At 33.5% G+C, this 16607-nt stretch overlaps 1 protein-coding gene across 1 annotated transcript; it reads left to right on the forward strand.

Moving 5' to 3' along the window:
* Window positions 1-286: 286 nt before the first annotated feature.
* Window positions 287-13332, forward strand: LOC113107912 (probable ATP-dependent RNA helicase DHX37). Its single transcript, XM_074559925.1, is given in 21 exon segments — window positions 287-334; window positions 775-940; window positions 2057-2299; window positions 2372-2589; window positions 3788-3901; window positions 3989-4080; window positions 4830-4926; window positions 5166-5279; window positions 5350-5434; window positions 6521-6625; window positions 6706-6860; window positions 7358-7472; window positions 9074-9109; window positions 10240-10326; window positions 11297-11413; window positions 11533-11705; window positions 11808-11922; window positions 12087-12221; window positions 12304-12399; window positions 13099-13170; window positions 13235-13332. Coding segments are annotated over 19 exon segments (2259 nt in total). The 5' UTR covers window positions 287-334; window positions 775-837; the 3' UTR covers window positions 13158-13170; window positions 13235-13332.
* The last annotated feature ends 3275 nt before the right edge of the window (window positions 13333-16607 follow it).

Raw genomic sequence — 16607 nt, forward strand, 5'->3', positions numbered from 1 at the left:
AAAAATATAAATTATACAATGATATCAACAGAATGAAAACTGTTGAACCTTAAATGTATGCAAATCTGTGAATTGAAAATAATTATATATTTTTTTTAATAATTAATAAATATGTTATACAGACATTTAATATTTTATTTGGTGTTTGATTATTTTAATTGCATTTAATGTTTTTATACTTTCAATAAAACATTTGTAATGGGTTTGTGGAAGCCGATGTAGGATGTTCTGGAACAAACTACAAAGGGGAACCATGAATCCCGGAACCTTTTATCGCTGCTGAAGTGCAACGGGCTCATTTAAAGGTTGCATAACATCATCACAGGATCAACAAGTGAGTCTTTTTGAATGTTGTTATATTAATATGTTACAGTTATTTTTTAAATGGATGAAGGACGACGCGAACATTATTTATATAATCAATATTCGATACGTAGAAGTTTTTCAGCGTCAGTAATTTTGAAGTTTTTAATGAATTATATATATTTTTTAATCTGATCTCGAGCAGCGTAAACACTGACATCCAGCAGCACATATGAGCAGATGTGAAAATATGATCTCTATATCTCATATTATAACACAGAACAAACTCTAATAACCCGAAACGAGTGGTTAAGATGTGTTTGTCAACATTAGCTGTGGAGAAACTACCCACAATATCGATGTCACATTTCAACCCCAAATTTGCTTGAAATAAAATGAAGCCTAGTTGGGGGCCTTTAGTATTTCTGTGAAGTGACACCTGCATTAAGTTTCTTGCCATGTTCTTGACAGATTCTCATCACGTTCTGGGCTTCACATCTCTGAGGGTTTGTGTTTGGAGCTGTAACTCCTGCCATGGGCGGATTGAGAAAGAAACACAACTGGAAAAGCAGACAGAGCACATCTGGACAGACAGCTGCTTTAGACAGACAGACAGATGTGCAGGTGGAGGTACAAGGTAAGATGCATGTGCTATCATCATTGTGAGGGATGCAATAAGAAGCAGAAACATTCATTTAATATGTAACGATGCTACCATAAAAGATTCAAATACGTGTTTTCATGCTCGTGCACTAAATCATCCTGCACTATTCCTCAGCCAGCTGCTTGACTTACAGTGTTTCTCTTTGCACATGTACAGTATTATGGGAAGCATTCTCATAGTCTATATATTTTTCCTATTCAGTCTATATATGAGTAAACATTTGTATATAGTATATTCATATTCAAATCTGTAGGTAGTGTTTATGTGTAGCTTTTTTATAGTTAGTTTTTTTGTTTTTAGTTTATGCATAGGTTAACATTTATATATAGTATTTAAAGTCAAAAGCAGCATGCAAATTGCAAAGTACTTAAATGCAACACAGTTTATTACGGCAAATGTAGTATTCACTGTAAATTACCCTAATTTCTGTGCATATTTACAGATGAACGTGAATGTTTGTTTTTGTTATTCGTTTATATATCAGTTTCTTTTTATTTCTTAAAATTCATTAAATTTAGAAAATTAGTTTAAAATTGCCAAAAAACAAAGCATCATTATTATTCTCTCTGCTACAATTAATAAAAATTTAATAATTTTTTTGTGTGTGTTTTCAATAATTAAATTATATTGATTATATTAGATTGATTATAAATGCAGAAGAAAAAATATATATATATTTTTTTTAATAAATAAAAATAAAAAAACATGAAAAATGTTAATGTTCAAAAACTTTTGACTGGGCAAAAAAATATATAGTAAAATATATATTTTAAAAATATATTTAAAAAAAATATTTAACATTTAACGTTGCATATATAACCATTTTCTGAGCTAAGAGTGTATTTGATTAATTCCTTGCTGATTTCCGTACTGGTAATCTGTGCTTAATCAAATTGAAAACAATTTGCCCAGGAGTGTAATTTGTTTAGTTTTTGTAAACAAAGGCTAATTCCCATTGAATTTTTTAATCGTATTATAATTATTCATAATTGTTTTATGCCCCTCTCAAGATATTCAGTGTGTCAGCACTCTTTCAGTGTGAATGTGTGTGTTCTGGAGTTAATAACTGTGTAATGTGATCGTGTGCAGATGGATCCATGCTTAAAGGTGTAGACACCTGCAATGCTCTTGTTCTGCCCGCCACCAAAACCAAGAAACCCAAAGTAGAGCATCCTGTAGCCAAGAGAAGAGACCTGACAAAGAAGCAGAGGAAGAACCTGGAGAAAGTTCTGGAGCAGAAGGAGAAAAAAAACCACGTAAGGAGAGAAAGAGTTTTTAGTTGGTCTAGAGAGCAAACCCTCCAGGACTCTGAGCAGCTCATACTGAAGATGTGTAAATACATCACTGTGTGTGCTCGCAGATCTGTGAAAGAAGATCAGGAGACTGATTCAACCCCCATCTGAGCAGAGCAGAGAGGAAGAGAGGAGGAAGAGGGATCTGAGACATCAGAGGAGGAGGAAGAGGAGGAAGAAGATCTGCAGCTGCTGAGAGAGGAGGCCAAACAGAAGCAAACCCATGTTAAGGAAGAGAAGAAAGATCAAGACGTGAAAGAGGAAACGCAGAAGAAGGAAGAATGTAAACCTGCAGTGTTTATTCCTGTGGATCGACTTCCCGAGATTCAGGTACAGGAACCAGACTGGTCTAAAGTGTGTGAGGGTCACAAGAGTTTTAATACAACGATTGCATTATATTATATTATATTATATTATATTATATTGTATTATATTATATTATATTATATTATATTATATTATATTATATTATATTATATTATATTATATTATATTATATTGCAACTGATTCTGAAGAAAACTGGTCACAAACTATACTTTTTTCATAATTGTTACTATTTTATTTATTTATTTATTTAATTATTTTAGTATGTTTCACATATTTTATATTATTTTATACGATATACTATATATTATATTATACTATATTATATAGACCACATTGCAATTTATTCTAATGAAAACTGGTCACTTAGGCATTTAGTGATTACAAACTTTTTCATCATTATATTATATTATGTTTATTATTATTTGATTTATTTACTTATTTTAATTTGGTGTGTATCACATATATTATAATTTAATATAATTTTATTGTATTATATTCCATTATTTTTATTTATTATATTTATATTGTATTGTATTATAGTATATTATATTATATATTATATTATATTATATAGTATATTAATATAGTATATTATAGACCACATTGCAACTGATTCTGAAGAAAACTGGTCACTTAGACATTTAGGGACCACAAATTAGAGTTTTTTTCATTATTATTATTTTATTTATTCATTTTAATTTGGTATGCATCACATATAGTATAGTGTAGTATAGTACAGTACAGTATATTTCAGGTTTTGAAATGTTTCTCGCTGTGAAAGTTCAGTTTGACCGCAGGGAAACAGCACGTACATGTAGATTATGATGATGATTTATAAACTGATAAATAGATGAAAGTTCAAATATGATAATATATAATGCATTTCATTTTCTCCTTAATAATTGTAAGTACAGTTTGAATGCATTGTAATCCTTTATTTTACAACTTTAGAAAGCATAATGTATTAAAACACGTAATGAGAGATATGCATCATGGAAATTATGAATAACTATACCATGTTGTCACTTGGATTTGAATCACTTTGGTTTGATATGCACAGATCCGATTCAGTTCTGAAGCACGGTTCACTCGTAAGCTATTGATTCTGCCGTTCATAATCCAGCTATCGATTGACTTTGCATTTGTTACTTGCGTTTGGCCGTTGGTTTTGGACTCTATAATTGTTGATGTGGATTGCAGGAGGCTCGTCTGAGGTTGGTGATCCTGGCGGAGGAGCAGGTGATCATGGAGGCGGTGAGAGAGAACGAGTGTGTGGTGTTGTGTGGAGAAAACCACACAGGTGCCTCAGTTCCTGTACGTAACCTCGTCATACCTCACGAGCCCTTGCTTGTTTGTGCTCTGTGCTGTCTATCTCTCATGGTTAGCTTCTCTGTTCCTCAGCTCTGGGGTATTATTGGTGTGACGGTGTCCAGGAGAGTGGCGGCGATCAGCATGTCTCACCGTGTGTCAACAGAGATGAATTTCCCCAGCGGGTATGACATCTGTGCAGTGAAGAAATAAGCTGCTTCTGGCCATACAGTGATGTTAGCTCGCTTAAAAGCTGTTTTTAGGCTTGACATGACCGTATCAAACATATTAAAATCACTGTGAGTAGCTGTATAATAACAGATGATATTATTAAATATTAGATCAGAGTAAATATAGACATTTTATTAATTATCATCAGTATTATCGTAATTGTTCATTATCGCAATTTAAAGATACGTTGCAAATAATCAGATTTGGCACATACAGTATATAATTCAAGTGGCGTTTATGCATTTTTCATCTGAGCATGAGTCGTTTATTGGATCAAAAATACAGTAATATTGTGAAATATTTTTACAATTTAAAATGACTGTTTTCTATTTGAATATATATTAAAATGTAATTTATTCCTGTGATTTGCAGCTGTATTTTCAGCATCATTCCTCCAGTCTTCAGTGTCACATGATCTTCAGAAATCATTCTGATATGATGATGCGTTGCTTGAGGAACATTTCTGATTTTCATTGTTGAAAAAAAAATTTTTAAATAATTTTTTCAGCTTTTCTTTGATTCATCCAAATATCCATGCAGGCATTTTTACTCTTAAAATGTATCTCATGTTGACTTGAACCTGCTCTGTTAGCGTGTTTGTGTGCATGCCAGCAGTTATTTTAGACCTTTTACAAACATCCTGCATGAAGTCTGAACAGCTTTAATGCCAAACTGAAATATGTGTGTGTGTGTGTGTGTTCAGGGTGGTGTCTTATCAGATCAGGTACGAGGGGAATGTGACAGAAAACACAAAGATTAAGTTTATGACAGACGGTGTCCTGTTGAAAGAAATTCAGAAGGTAACACGCATGCACAAACATGCACCATGTATTACATTGTTTTTACACAATACTGGACTGTATTATACTTAAATGAGCAAAGTTTACACACTAGCTCTCAAAGAAAGCTTTTGTGCATCTTAAACCCATTTTTAGCTGCTGAAAAGAGAAGCTGCAAGAGAGCCATTGGTGTATTTCTGCTTGTTTGATGATGTATCTTCTGTCTCTTAATATCCCTGTCACGATGCATGTTTTTGCAGGATTTCCTGCTGCAGAAATACAGCGTGATCATCATAGATGAAGCTCATGAGCGCAGCGTCTACACTGATATCCTCATCGGGCTCCTGTCACGCATCGTCCCACTCCGTAACAAGGTGACACACGTGAACATGCTTGATGGTCAGGTTGTGAGGCTGGCATGTTTATAACGTGAACGTTAACGTGAAAGGCTTACCCATGAAGCTGATCATCATGTCGGCCACGCTGCGTGTGGAGGACTTCACTGAGCACTCCTCCACCGGTCATCAAGGTGTCTGATTTGTTTACACAAGCATGTTCATGTCATTGGCATGAAGTAGGGTCCGATGAAATATGTCTTTTTTTGTTTCTCAAATCGCATTTGACTTTTCCCAAATTCAGTTGTTTCCTATTTATTAAAATGTTTATAATTTTAGTAATCAAAAACCATAACTTATACAATTTAACAGCAATTAATTAAAAGTTGATGAATTCCATTTTCCCTCGTTTTTATTTTTGTATTTTTTCAAATTCAGTTTTTTTTTTTTTTGTCTGTTAACATTTTTCTGGATTTTTTTTTTTTTTTTTGTATTTTGGATTCCATTTTAATTGTTAAATGTAATTTTAGGAATAAAAAAAAAACCATGACTAATTATTGAAAATAATTAATTTCTTGCCACCTATGCAATAAGTGTAATTTTTTCCAAAATTCCATCAAATTTGGAAAATCCTCAAATTCAAGAGTTTTCTTGGATTCCATATATTAAATTCGGAATAATCAAAAAGCATGTCTAATTAATTCAGTTCATAAAACTTAATAATAAATAATTTATTGCCATAATTATTACAGCTGTCTAATTTTTTTAAATTATAGACTCCTATGAAATGAAAAAAAATCTGGATGTATGATTTAATACAAATGTATAATCAAAAACTGTAGAAAACAAATGAAGGCATCAGGTGTGTCTTCTGCAGATTACGATAAATTAAACATATTTTAGGAAATATTGTGTAGGTAATCAAAATAAATCATCAGTCACTTTCTTAACTGGAAGTTTAGTTTAAAAATAAAATCATCCTAACAATAACCAGTAGAGTTATTTTCAATGTCCTGTATAAGTTGGTGTTAGGTCATCAACCCCCCCCCCCCCCCTCCCAAAAAAAAACTAACTCTGAAATATTCTAGCATTGTTATTTTATGGTTGTAAAAATAGAACTTTAAACAATATTCTTGGAACATTATTATGGAATTCCCAACAAACGCTATCAGGAACCAAACACTAAGACACTTTTATATGGAGATAACTTCTGATTTGATCAAGAAAAAGAGCGTTGTCACATAAATGACCGTTTTAACGCTGTTCATGTGTGTGTATAGGTGAGTTTGCAGTCACGGTTCATTTTAATAAACGCACACCAATGGACGACTACACTGGAGAAGCTTTCCGTAAGATCTGCAAAATTCACCGCATGCTGCCGCCAGGTCGCTTAAACACAGAAACAAAGATACGTGATATGCACAGATGCATGCAGGGATCTAAACACGTGTGTGTGTTGTTGTAGGTGGCATGCTGGTGTTTCTGACGGGTCAAGCAGAGGTTCATTCTGTGTGTCGCAGACTGAGGAAAGCCTTCCCTTACAGACCCCAGCGAGGTCTGAAATATACTTCTCTCTCTTTCTGGCCGATCCAAATAGATTTGAAATGCTTTACAGTAAAGGTGTTAATTGTTAAAATTAGGTACAGTGATCTAATTATAACCAATTCAGCGTTTCACATCATTTACTCATGCACTTTTGAAAGTTCTGATATAAGTAAAGGATTTTTTAATATTAGTAAATGCACTATGAACTTACATAAACAATGAACAATGGTACTTTTATTAGATTACATTAACGGGTTAATAAATGCTGTAATAGTATTTTGTTCACTTCTATTTTAAAATGATGAATGGAAATGAAGTGGTGTAGTCAGTAGGGTTGCAAAGGGGTGGAACATTTCTGGAAAGTCCCTGGAATATAAAAAAAAATCCTGGAAATTTCTGGAATGTTTTTCTAAATTTACTGGAAATGTTCCACCTTTTTGCGACCCTAGAAGTCAATAATGTAGCTTATTACAGGTTATTTGACACCATTTATTAAAACCGTATTCAGTGTCCAGTATATTTTGTGCAAGAAGTGTGCTGTATACTCAACACGGTTACAATCTCTGTTTCAGGCGCTCCCAAAGATTAATCTGGACCGTTACTCGGCTCTGCCCGTGGATGAGGGGGATGAGGATCGGCAGGATTTTAATGAGGGTTCAGACCTGGAGCCGACCCGTCCATCCCGCTGTATGTGCTTCCTCTCTACTCTCTGTTGGCGACTGAGCTGCAAGCGAAGTTGTGTGCCTTACTTCAGTGGCCTTCACTTCATTTACTTTATTACAATACAATAGAACAATAGATACTATTTAATATTATAGGATAAATAAATATCATTTTCTGAAAATAATAATATATGCAATTATATAATTATATTATGTATGTATATATAGGGCTGTCACTTTTGTGAAAAAAATCTTTTTCGATTTTTAAGACATAAGTGTTCATTTAATCGATTGTAAAATCAATTTTCCATGTCTAAAAAAAGACGTTTCCTTTTTCAACGTCAAATAACGGACGAACGTAAAGAGACAATATTCGGCAATATTTCTTATTTATTGGCATTAAGTTTCGTGCAGAATAGCAAACAGCAACAGGAGTACAACGTTCTCGAAAAAATATATATGCAGAGGGGACGGCTGCCATAACATAAAAGAAAAACATCACTGCAGGCTTCAACCCAGCTGCATTTATGATTTAAGCAATTAATAATGATCAATCCATTTCAAACAACTGTTCAAAAAAATTATACTTTAAATGGACTTGAGAACAGGCCATGTGTGTTTTATTTTATTTTATTGAATTTAACCGATACTTAGTCTAGGCGGCACTAGGCAGGCATGCGCAAAAAGGCTAGGGCCATTACAAATTTATTGGACAGGAAAACAAGTCGATCAACATTTCGGGGTCCAGAGAAGAGGGTTTTTTATTCACTATATGTCCAGCTGTTGAGAAGACGCGCTTATTTTCTGTTTAGCTTTCGCAAGGCATACTGCACTTTCGGAATTTTTTTTTCTTTTTCTACTTGTTTGTGAATTTTGTTACATGTATATTTTTTAATTATTTCATTATTTTAAAATTAATAGTGTACATAATTGGTTAAAATCGATTCCCTATTTTCATTTTCGAAACTTTTTTTGGTTGGTTGTGCAATCGATTTTCGAACTAAAAGTGACAGCCCCAGTGTATATGTATATGATTTACATTAACATTACAAAATAGAACTACATTATACTATAATGTAAATTTATTTTCTGTTATATTATAAATAATTAATATAAATAATATTTTAAACTGTTTAATGTTATTGTTTCATGGAAAAATTAATCTCCACAGCCAATTTTGGAGTACACTTAACACTTAAATTTTAATTTAATTTAACTTAACATACATAAAAAAATATATATATACATGTGTGTGTGTATATATATAAGGATTTAGATAAGGATTTAGTCTGATCCTGTCTCTTTATAAATTATCTGCAAGAGCCTTTGAACCACTTTCTTTTTTCTGTCAGTTTGAAAAACTGTTCCATATTCAGTATTTAATCATTTTTGTAGACCATTTTTAATTATGAAGCTCTGAATTACAGAACCAAATTCAATATTTCTAGAGATAAATGAATAAACATTATCAATATGAAAAAATATCTGTTGTTTAATAATAGTAAGATGCTGGCAGATGTACTAGCATCAGATTGACTTCAACCCTCAGACGTGTCAAAATGAAACATTTGTGACTGTTCTGGTAGTGTTCAGCTCGTTTAGATGCGTTGTATTGTGTGTGTTCAGGTTTTCCGTCCTCCTCCGGCTGGAGCGCATCTGAGTGTCGTCGCCACTAATGTGGCTGAGACGTCTCTGACGATCCCCGGCATCAAGCATGTCATGGACTGCGGTCGTGTGAAGAAGAGGTTTTATGACTCTGGGAGCGCTGGAGGAACCTCCTCGACACGGACGGTACACCGCATTTCTCCTCTCTCTCGTTCATCCCTCACTCTTTCCTCTAACTGATCCATTTTATGTGCTCAAAGGAAGCTAGGATGACTTGATGGCTTTTATGAAAAATATAAACTGGTGTATGAAAATCCCATTGAAATGGGATGCAATCAAATTTGAAACATGCTTTTTTAATTGTTTTATACATGATATAAACTCAGAAATGTCACAGCCTTTCTGTGTACTGATATTTCATGTAAAATTATGACATTGTGCATTGTCTTATTAAATATGCACATATTTGCAAAATATTAAAATTAGTGATATAAACTGTTACTTTGTAACTGTCATGTCTAAAATACATATTTATTGTAATGTGTTCATGTAACAAAATGGTTAACAAACATGTGAATATGAACTACAGATCCCATAAAATTATGAAAAATAATACGTTCATTTATGAAGTCCAGTGTTGTTTTAGAATTTAAGTATAGTTGAGTTATAGTTTGTATTAATACTTTGACTTCATATTTATTTTTAAATTATCCTTTTTCATTGAAATTTTAGTTATTCAGCTTAAATTTTAGTAATTTCGAAGGTAAAGTATCGAAGGATTTAGTCCCAACAAAAGTCCTGAAAATTTAATTTGGTGCATTTCAGTGTAGCTGTAAATACAATGTATGAAATGTAATGTCATTAAAAGTGCACATATTTTCATAGTATTCCATATGATTGCTATTGTGTTTATTTATATTTTGTTATATAAAATATTAAATATTGTATAATAAAAAATTTAGATATTGTATCTATTGTAATGTGTTGAAAATAGTTCATAACCACATAAATGTGAACTATATAGGTCCCATAGAATGATAATAAAAAATTATTTTCCACAAAACCCTGACAGTCGAGTGTAATATAATTAAATGTAGTGCTTCGTACCTATTAAAAATGTGATCGTTGCATCGTATTTCGGAAAGTTGTTAAATGAAACCATATGATCATTTGCACTCATATGGCAGGGAAGAAAGCCAGATGTGTCCAGATGAGGAGGTTATAGGCTGGGCAAGGACAGTCGCTCCAGCTGGGAGATCTGATGGTTCTGCTGGGTATGAGTTTGAGTCCGTAATCAGTGTTTTTCAAATGTTCAGACATCCAGGTTTAATGTGAAAAAAAACTCTTCAAGATTTATATTGTCTGAAACCTTTCCTGCTATTTTAGTATTATTTATATACTGTTATAGTATTTATTCATATTTTGAATTAGCTTATTTATTTATTTTGTTTTCATTTTTTAAATTTTGTTTGTCTTAGTAATGTTATGTACTTTGTCTTTTTTATTAGTATTATTATTTCAATATTTCTATATTTCTGATCGTTTTTATTTGAGTTTTAGTCATTTTAGTAAAATGAAGTTTTATACTATTTTGAATGTTTCTGTGTGTTTTTTTTCATGTCTGTATAGGTTTTTTAATATATAATTTTTATTTCAGTTTTATTTAATTTAGCATATCAAGTTAAACTAAATGAAAATAATGAGAAATGTTGAGAAACTAGCTGAAATAATATTATGGCTGAAATTATGAATCTAATAGTAAACATACATTATTATTATCATTATTATTCATTTCTGTTTAAGTAAGTCTTTTTTATGGCATATTTTTAATTAACTAAAATAACCCTTGTTAGCAGCCAAGAAAACATTTCTAAAGATTCAAAAGATTTTAAGTCTTTTTTTCCCCGTCTAATATTTATATTGAATTTTTTTGGGTTTCAATTAATGGAAATGATTTGTAATAGTTTCTGTTAACAATATCAATGTCAGTGTCTTATAGAATTTTTTTTTCTATCTATATATATATGTCATTTGTATATATTTTTAATGATATGGCCAATAGCCGATATATACGATATCACCATTTAATTGAAAGATAGTAATTAACATGCATGCCAATCACTGCAATTAAATGCATAATATTTACTGTAATAACTGGAAATGAATGATTTGAATCTTCTCTGCATGTTTCTGTGACTAGCTGGTGTGGTTAGTGTAAGTGTTGGGATGTTGATGGTTGTTTAGGGGCCGTGGGTACTTGTGAATTTGCGGGCGGCCCTCAGCAGTTCTGTGAAGACAACGGGCTTCGGTACAAAGCCATGCTGGAAATCTGAAGACTACGAGGACAACTGACCAATGCAGGTACATACATGAAGAAACACGTGCTTTTTCTGTATCTGCCTGCTAGTGTATGACTGAGCCATGTCTCTCTTTCTCTCTCTCTGTCTCTCTTTCTCTCTCTCTCTCTCTCTCTGTCTCAGTGAACGCGGTCTGCTCTGATGCTGGTGTATTCGTGGATAATAAGATGGCTCCTCCGACAGAGTCTCAGGTGGTGTGTTTACGGCAGATCGTACTGGCAGGTTTAGGAGATCACATCGCCAGACGAGTGCAGGCCGAGGAGCTGCTCGACCCTAAATGGAGGAACGGCTACGAGGTGCCTTTAAAGATTGCTTCTGATTTTGCTGTTGAATCTCACAGAAGTCAGAGAGATTAATCTGCGTGTGTGTGTGTGTGTGTGTGTGTGTGTGTGTTACAGACCCCTCTTCTGGATGATCCAGTGTTCATTCACCCATCATCAGCCCTTCATAAGACCCTTCCAGAGTTTGTGGTTAATCAGGACATCATGGAGACCACCAAGATGTACATGAGAGGTGTGTGTGTGTGTATGTGTTTGATTTCTATACATCGGCCTAAAATACTTACAAGTAAACACGTCAGTTATAAAAAAAAAAAAGAATTTGTAAAATAAATGAGAGCTCTGTTGAAATAATACATTTGTTGTATTTCCCAAGTGTAAAGGACATGTTTCTTGCAGGTGTTTGTGCCATTCAGGAATGGATTCCGAAGCTCCTCCCACAATACTGTCACTTCAGCGCTCCGGAGGAAAGCCCCGCCCCCTGGTTCTGCCCAATGATCGGCCGAGTGAAGTGTCACAGGCAGAGCACCTTCTGTAAGAGCCGCAGCTCTAGTTTTTAGTGTGTGTGTGTGTGTGAGATCACAGTCACATGATGTGGGTGTGTCTCTCTCCACAGACAGAGTCAGTTGGAAGCTTCCTGCCATTAAGATGGATTACCCAGAGGGCCTTGAGTGTTACAAACTGTTCGGAAAAGTTTTTCCTGGAAGCACAGGTGACGTTTCTGTGTGTGTGTGTGTGTGTGTTTAAGTGTGGGTGTCAAACCAAAACAAGATGGAAATATCAGTTATTTGCACTACCAGTTTAAAACCATGACAGATTTGGTCATTATGAATAAAACCTAACGTATGGCCATAATCAAGATAATGATGGCTGAGTGTATATTTATCTTAATTATTACATGGCTACTTACAAAATAAATCCATTACAGTTTAATAAATCTCTTCTGAACAACGAGGCTGCGTTTATTTGATCAAAAATACAGTAAAATCATTCAATTGTTTTAAAATGTTTTTTTAAGTGTAATTTATTCCTGTGATGCGCAGCTGTATTTTCAGCACCATTCCTTCAGTCTTCGGTGTCACATGACCTTCAGAAATCATTCTGATCCATTCTGATTATTAGTGATGTTGAAAACCGTTTATTTGGAAACTTTGATGCATTGAATTTGTCAGGATTCTTGGATGAGCAGAGAGTTTAAAAAGATCAGCATTTATTTGAAAATGCTTTTGTAGTATTATAAATGGCACTTTTGATCAAGTTAATGCGTCTTTGGCAAAAAAGAGTATTCATTTCTAGCAGTCAGAAAAGTCTTACTGACCCCAAACTTTAAACAGCAGTGTAATTACACAAATTGAAACATACCATATTCATAAAATGACGTATGCACTCATTCCTGGCTGAATGTCTGCAGGTTTGTCCCAAGATTCAACAGTACAGCCGATGTTTACTGGTCCCCCTCCACCGTGCTGAAGACGTGGGCCAAGTAAGATCTAATACACACTTTAACTTCGTTGGGAGTGTAAATACTTATTGTTGAATAATCTCAGGCTGCAGCCGCGGAGTGAAGCTCTTCTGACGGCGCTCGTGGCAGAGAAAGTCGACAACAGAACGTCTTTAGAAGCTGCATGGAAGAAAGATGAAAAATGTAAGTTCCTATGCATATGAAAATATGATTCAGGTTCATACATTCTTGTAGTCATTTAGTGGAAAAGGATTGATTTTACCGTAGTACAGATCATGCAGTGCAGAGCTGTCACACATCATTCCTTAGAATGATTTCTGAAGATCATGTGATGCAGAAGACTGGAGTAAAAATGCTGATATTTATATTTATATTTTGCAATCTTGAGTTTTCCATGCAATTCTGAGGAAAAAAACTCACTCATACCTTTTTCCAAGAATTCTTTGGACATTTTGTATTGAGTTCTAAATTTACATCACAGAATGTAAATGATAAAAAAATACATATACTTAAAAAAAATTACTTTAGTTTTCAGAAATGAAATGCATGAAAATTAAAAAAAAAAATTGTCAGAAAAAAAAATCACAAATAGCTAGCTTTATTTTCCATAGAAAATAATTTAAGGAATACATTTTTTCAGTAAAACAATTGTACAATATTATTTTTGTTTTTGCTGTATTTTTCATCTGATAAATGCAGACTTTGGGAGCATAAGAGACTTCTTTCAAAAACATTAAATCTTACTGCCCCTAAACTTATGAATGGCATTGTGTGTGTGTGTGTGTGTGTGTGTGTATATATAATATATATGCTGATAAACATCAAAATGTAAATTTTTTGCTCTGACAAATACATTTGTGTGAAATCTGAAGTGTGGAAAGGATCTGCTGTCAGCGTTTTGTCAGTGGATCCCAGAGTCTCTTCATCCAGAGGTCGGTAAAGTCTGGCCACCGATCTGATATACAGTGACCTCTGACCTGTCTGCCCAGCACAGGCCTTTAACTCCGAGACGCTGCAGGATACACATGCCATAAGAGGTTTAATGAACAGGATCTTCCTGACATGGCACGGATGGATTCCTCTGAAAGCCTGTGGACAGATGAAGATTTCCAGTGTAAAACGATGGCTAGACCTCACACCGTATCTGCAGTGCAAACTGGACTTCTGTAAACATCTTCAGATCAGAACACCAGAGCAAATAAAGTCCTTTGTCTTGAACAAGCTTGTGTCTCCATACTGTCTGTTCTGTCACTATTGCATTGTCTTCAAACCTCTAACAGTATTCGAGTTGAGCAGCGTTTAGCTCCAGATATCAATGTTTTCAAGTTGAAGTGTGCTGGGGCTTTAGTATGTGGTCAGACGTACCATCTTTACCTGATGGAGCATAAAACAGATGGGAAAATACTATAGAAGTCAATGGCTACCGTCAACTGTCTGGTTACCAACGTTCTTATTCATATCTTCAGCAGAAGAAAGAAACCCATTCAGGCTTGGAACAAGTGGATGGTTGAGTAAATACTGAGAGATTTTTCATTTTTCAGGTTCATTATCTCTGTAAAGAATAAACCTGAGCCATATATAGTTGACAGGGGACTCTTTTGACCCTAGAAACACACTAAAGTTCACAAAAGATCACTTTAGTAACACAAAGAAACATGACTTTTTGGTTTAAAAAAAAAACTAAACTTGGATTATGGAAGTTTCCTTTTAACACTTTTTTTCTGTAACATTTTAATAATATTTCACCCTTGAGATTGCATTAATTTTTTTTTACAGTGTACTATACATTTCAATAACTCATTTCAAATCTACAAAATTACTTTTGTGACAGTAAAATATTTATTTTTATTACTATAATTTTTTAAAACCTCTATTCCATTGTGTAAGACATTACTTTTGTTATGCCTCGAAGAAAATGAAGCCTATTTTAAGCATCAATTTCATGACAATTATATGCATGCATGTATGTGTGTGTGTGTGTGTATATGCATATTTTTCATAGTCTGCATGTGTTGGTTTAAATGTGACTATCCCAAAGAGGTCATTGAGGGAGCAAAACAAGATCTCATGAATATTTCTCAACTTGTTAAGTGAGTTTGTAGCGTGGGCCCTTCCCTCGAGCGCTGAAATGGTGAAAGTGTTGTTTCTGAGTCACTTTCTAGAGCTTTGTTTTGTGATCCACTCAAGTACTTCTTTTTGTTGTCTGATCTGCTCAGCTGTGACTTATTTCACAACGAATAGGAGTTAAATGTCAGCAGCTGCTGGGATGCGTTATGTAACTGAGGTGCACATGAACGGCCGTGGTTTCCAGCTCAAACCAGCCAGCGCTGAACCACTTCTGGCCTTTTATTCGGATTTCTGTCACATTTCAGTCCTGAGAAGGCCAGCAGTGAGCGTTACTGCAGGACTGAATGCTAAAAGACCTTGAAATCAAGCTAAAGAGCTGGATAGGTGTGTAAAGGATTGGGAAATCAGTTACTCCCACACACAGTACATGCACAAGTACATGCACTTCTCTTTAAGGAGGTAATTTCTTTGACTATCCAGCAATTTTGAGTCATCCAGTCATCCAATCAAATGACCTGGTTTTCTTCCACAAAACCCTCTAAATTACTACTGTTTTTACTTTTTACTACCCCATTTTCAGGACCATTAAGGTGTTTTGGCAATAAGAAGAAATGCTCAAATGTTTTAATTAATGAAATCTATTTTGAAGTCTATTTATTATGTTTTGGTTTTTATTTTCCCGGTAAATATTTAAATTAATTAATAAAAAAAAAAATTTGGAGTAAAGAAATGCCCATTTTGAGGAGCATTAATATTATTTAGCATTGCATTTTTTTTTTTCATAACCTATTTATTTAGAAATTTAACTGGAGGAAGAGAACATGGATCATATTAGTGTTATATGTATAATTGTAGTGTTTAACTAGTTGGAAAGACACTGTTTTAATATTAATATTTTATTTTAAATTGTATACTTTTTTACAAAAAAACAATTTAAACATTTTTTTTTTAAGGAATATTTTTTGGTCTATTTTTTTATTTATTTTTATGTCCATTTTTGGTTTTTATTTATTAAATTTTTCTGTTTTCAATTTTTTCAACATTTTTAAGTAAACGGCCAAGGCAACATTTCAAGTTTTAATATTTATGTTCCTTACAGGTTACTTTTCAGGTCCATTTTAGTTTTTATTTATTTCTAGTTAATAATCTTAGTGCTTTGACCTAAACTTCTTTCAATTAGTCGCGAAGGCAACATTTCTAAGTTGTAATGTTTATTTTATTTTTAACTTGCCTTTTAGGTGTATTTTTAGGATCATATTAGTTTTTATTTATTTCCATTTAATAATTTTTGTCTTTTATCTTATTTCAGCTAGTTGCAACACTTTGTCTTTTGTGATATTATGCCTATTTAATTTTATTTTACCCTTTTTTTTATGATAATAACCCTGATA

The sequence above is a fragment of the Carassius auratus genome, chromosome 8, assembly GCF_003368295.1.
Source record: "Carassius auratus strain Wakin chromosome 8, ASM336829v1, whole genome shotgun sequence".
Taxonomy (NCBI): domain Eukaryota; kingdom Metazoa; phylum Chordata; class Actinopteri; order Cypriniformes; family Cyprinidae; genus Carassius; species Carassius auratus.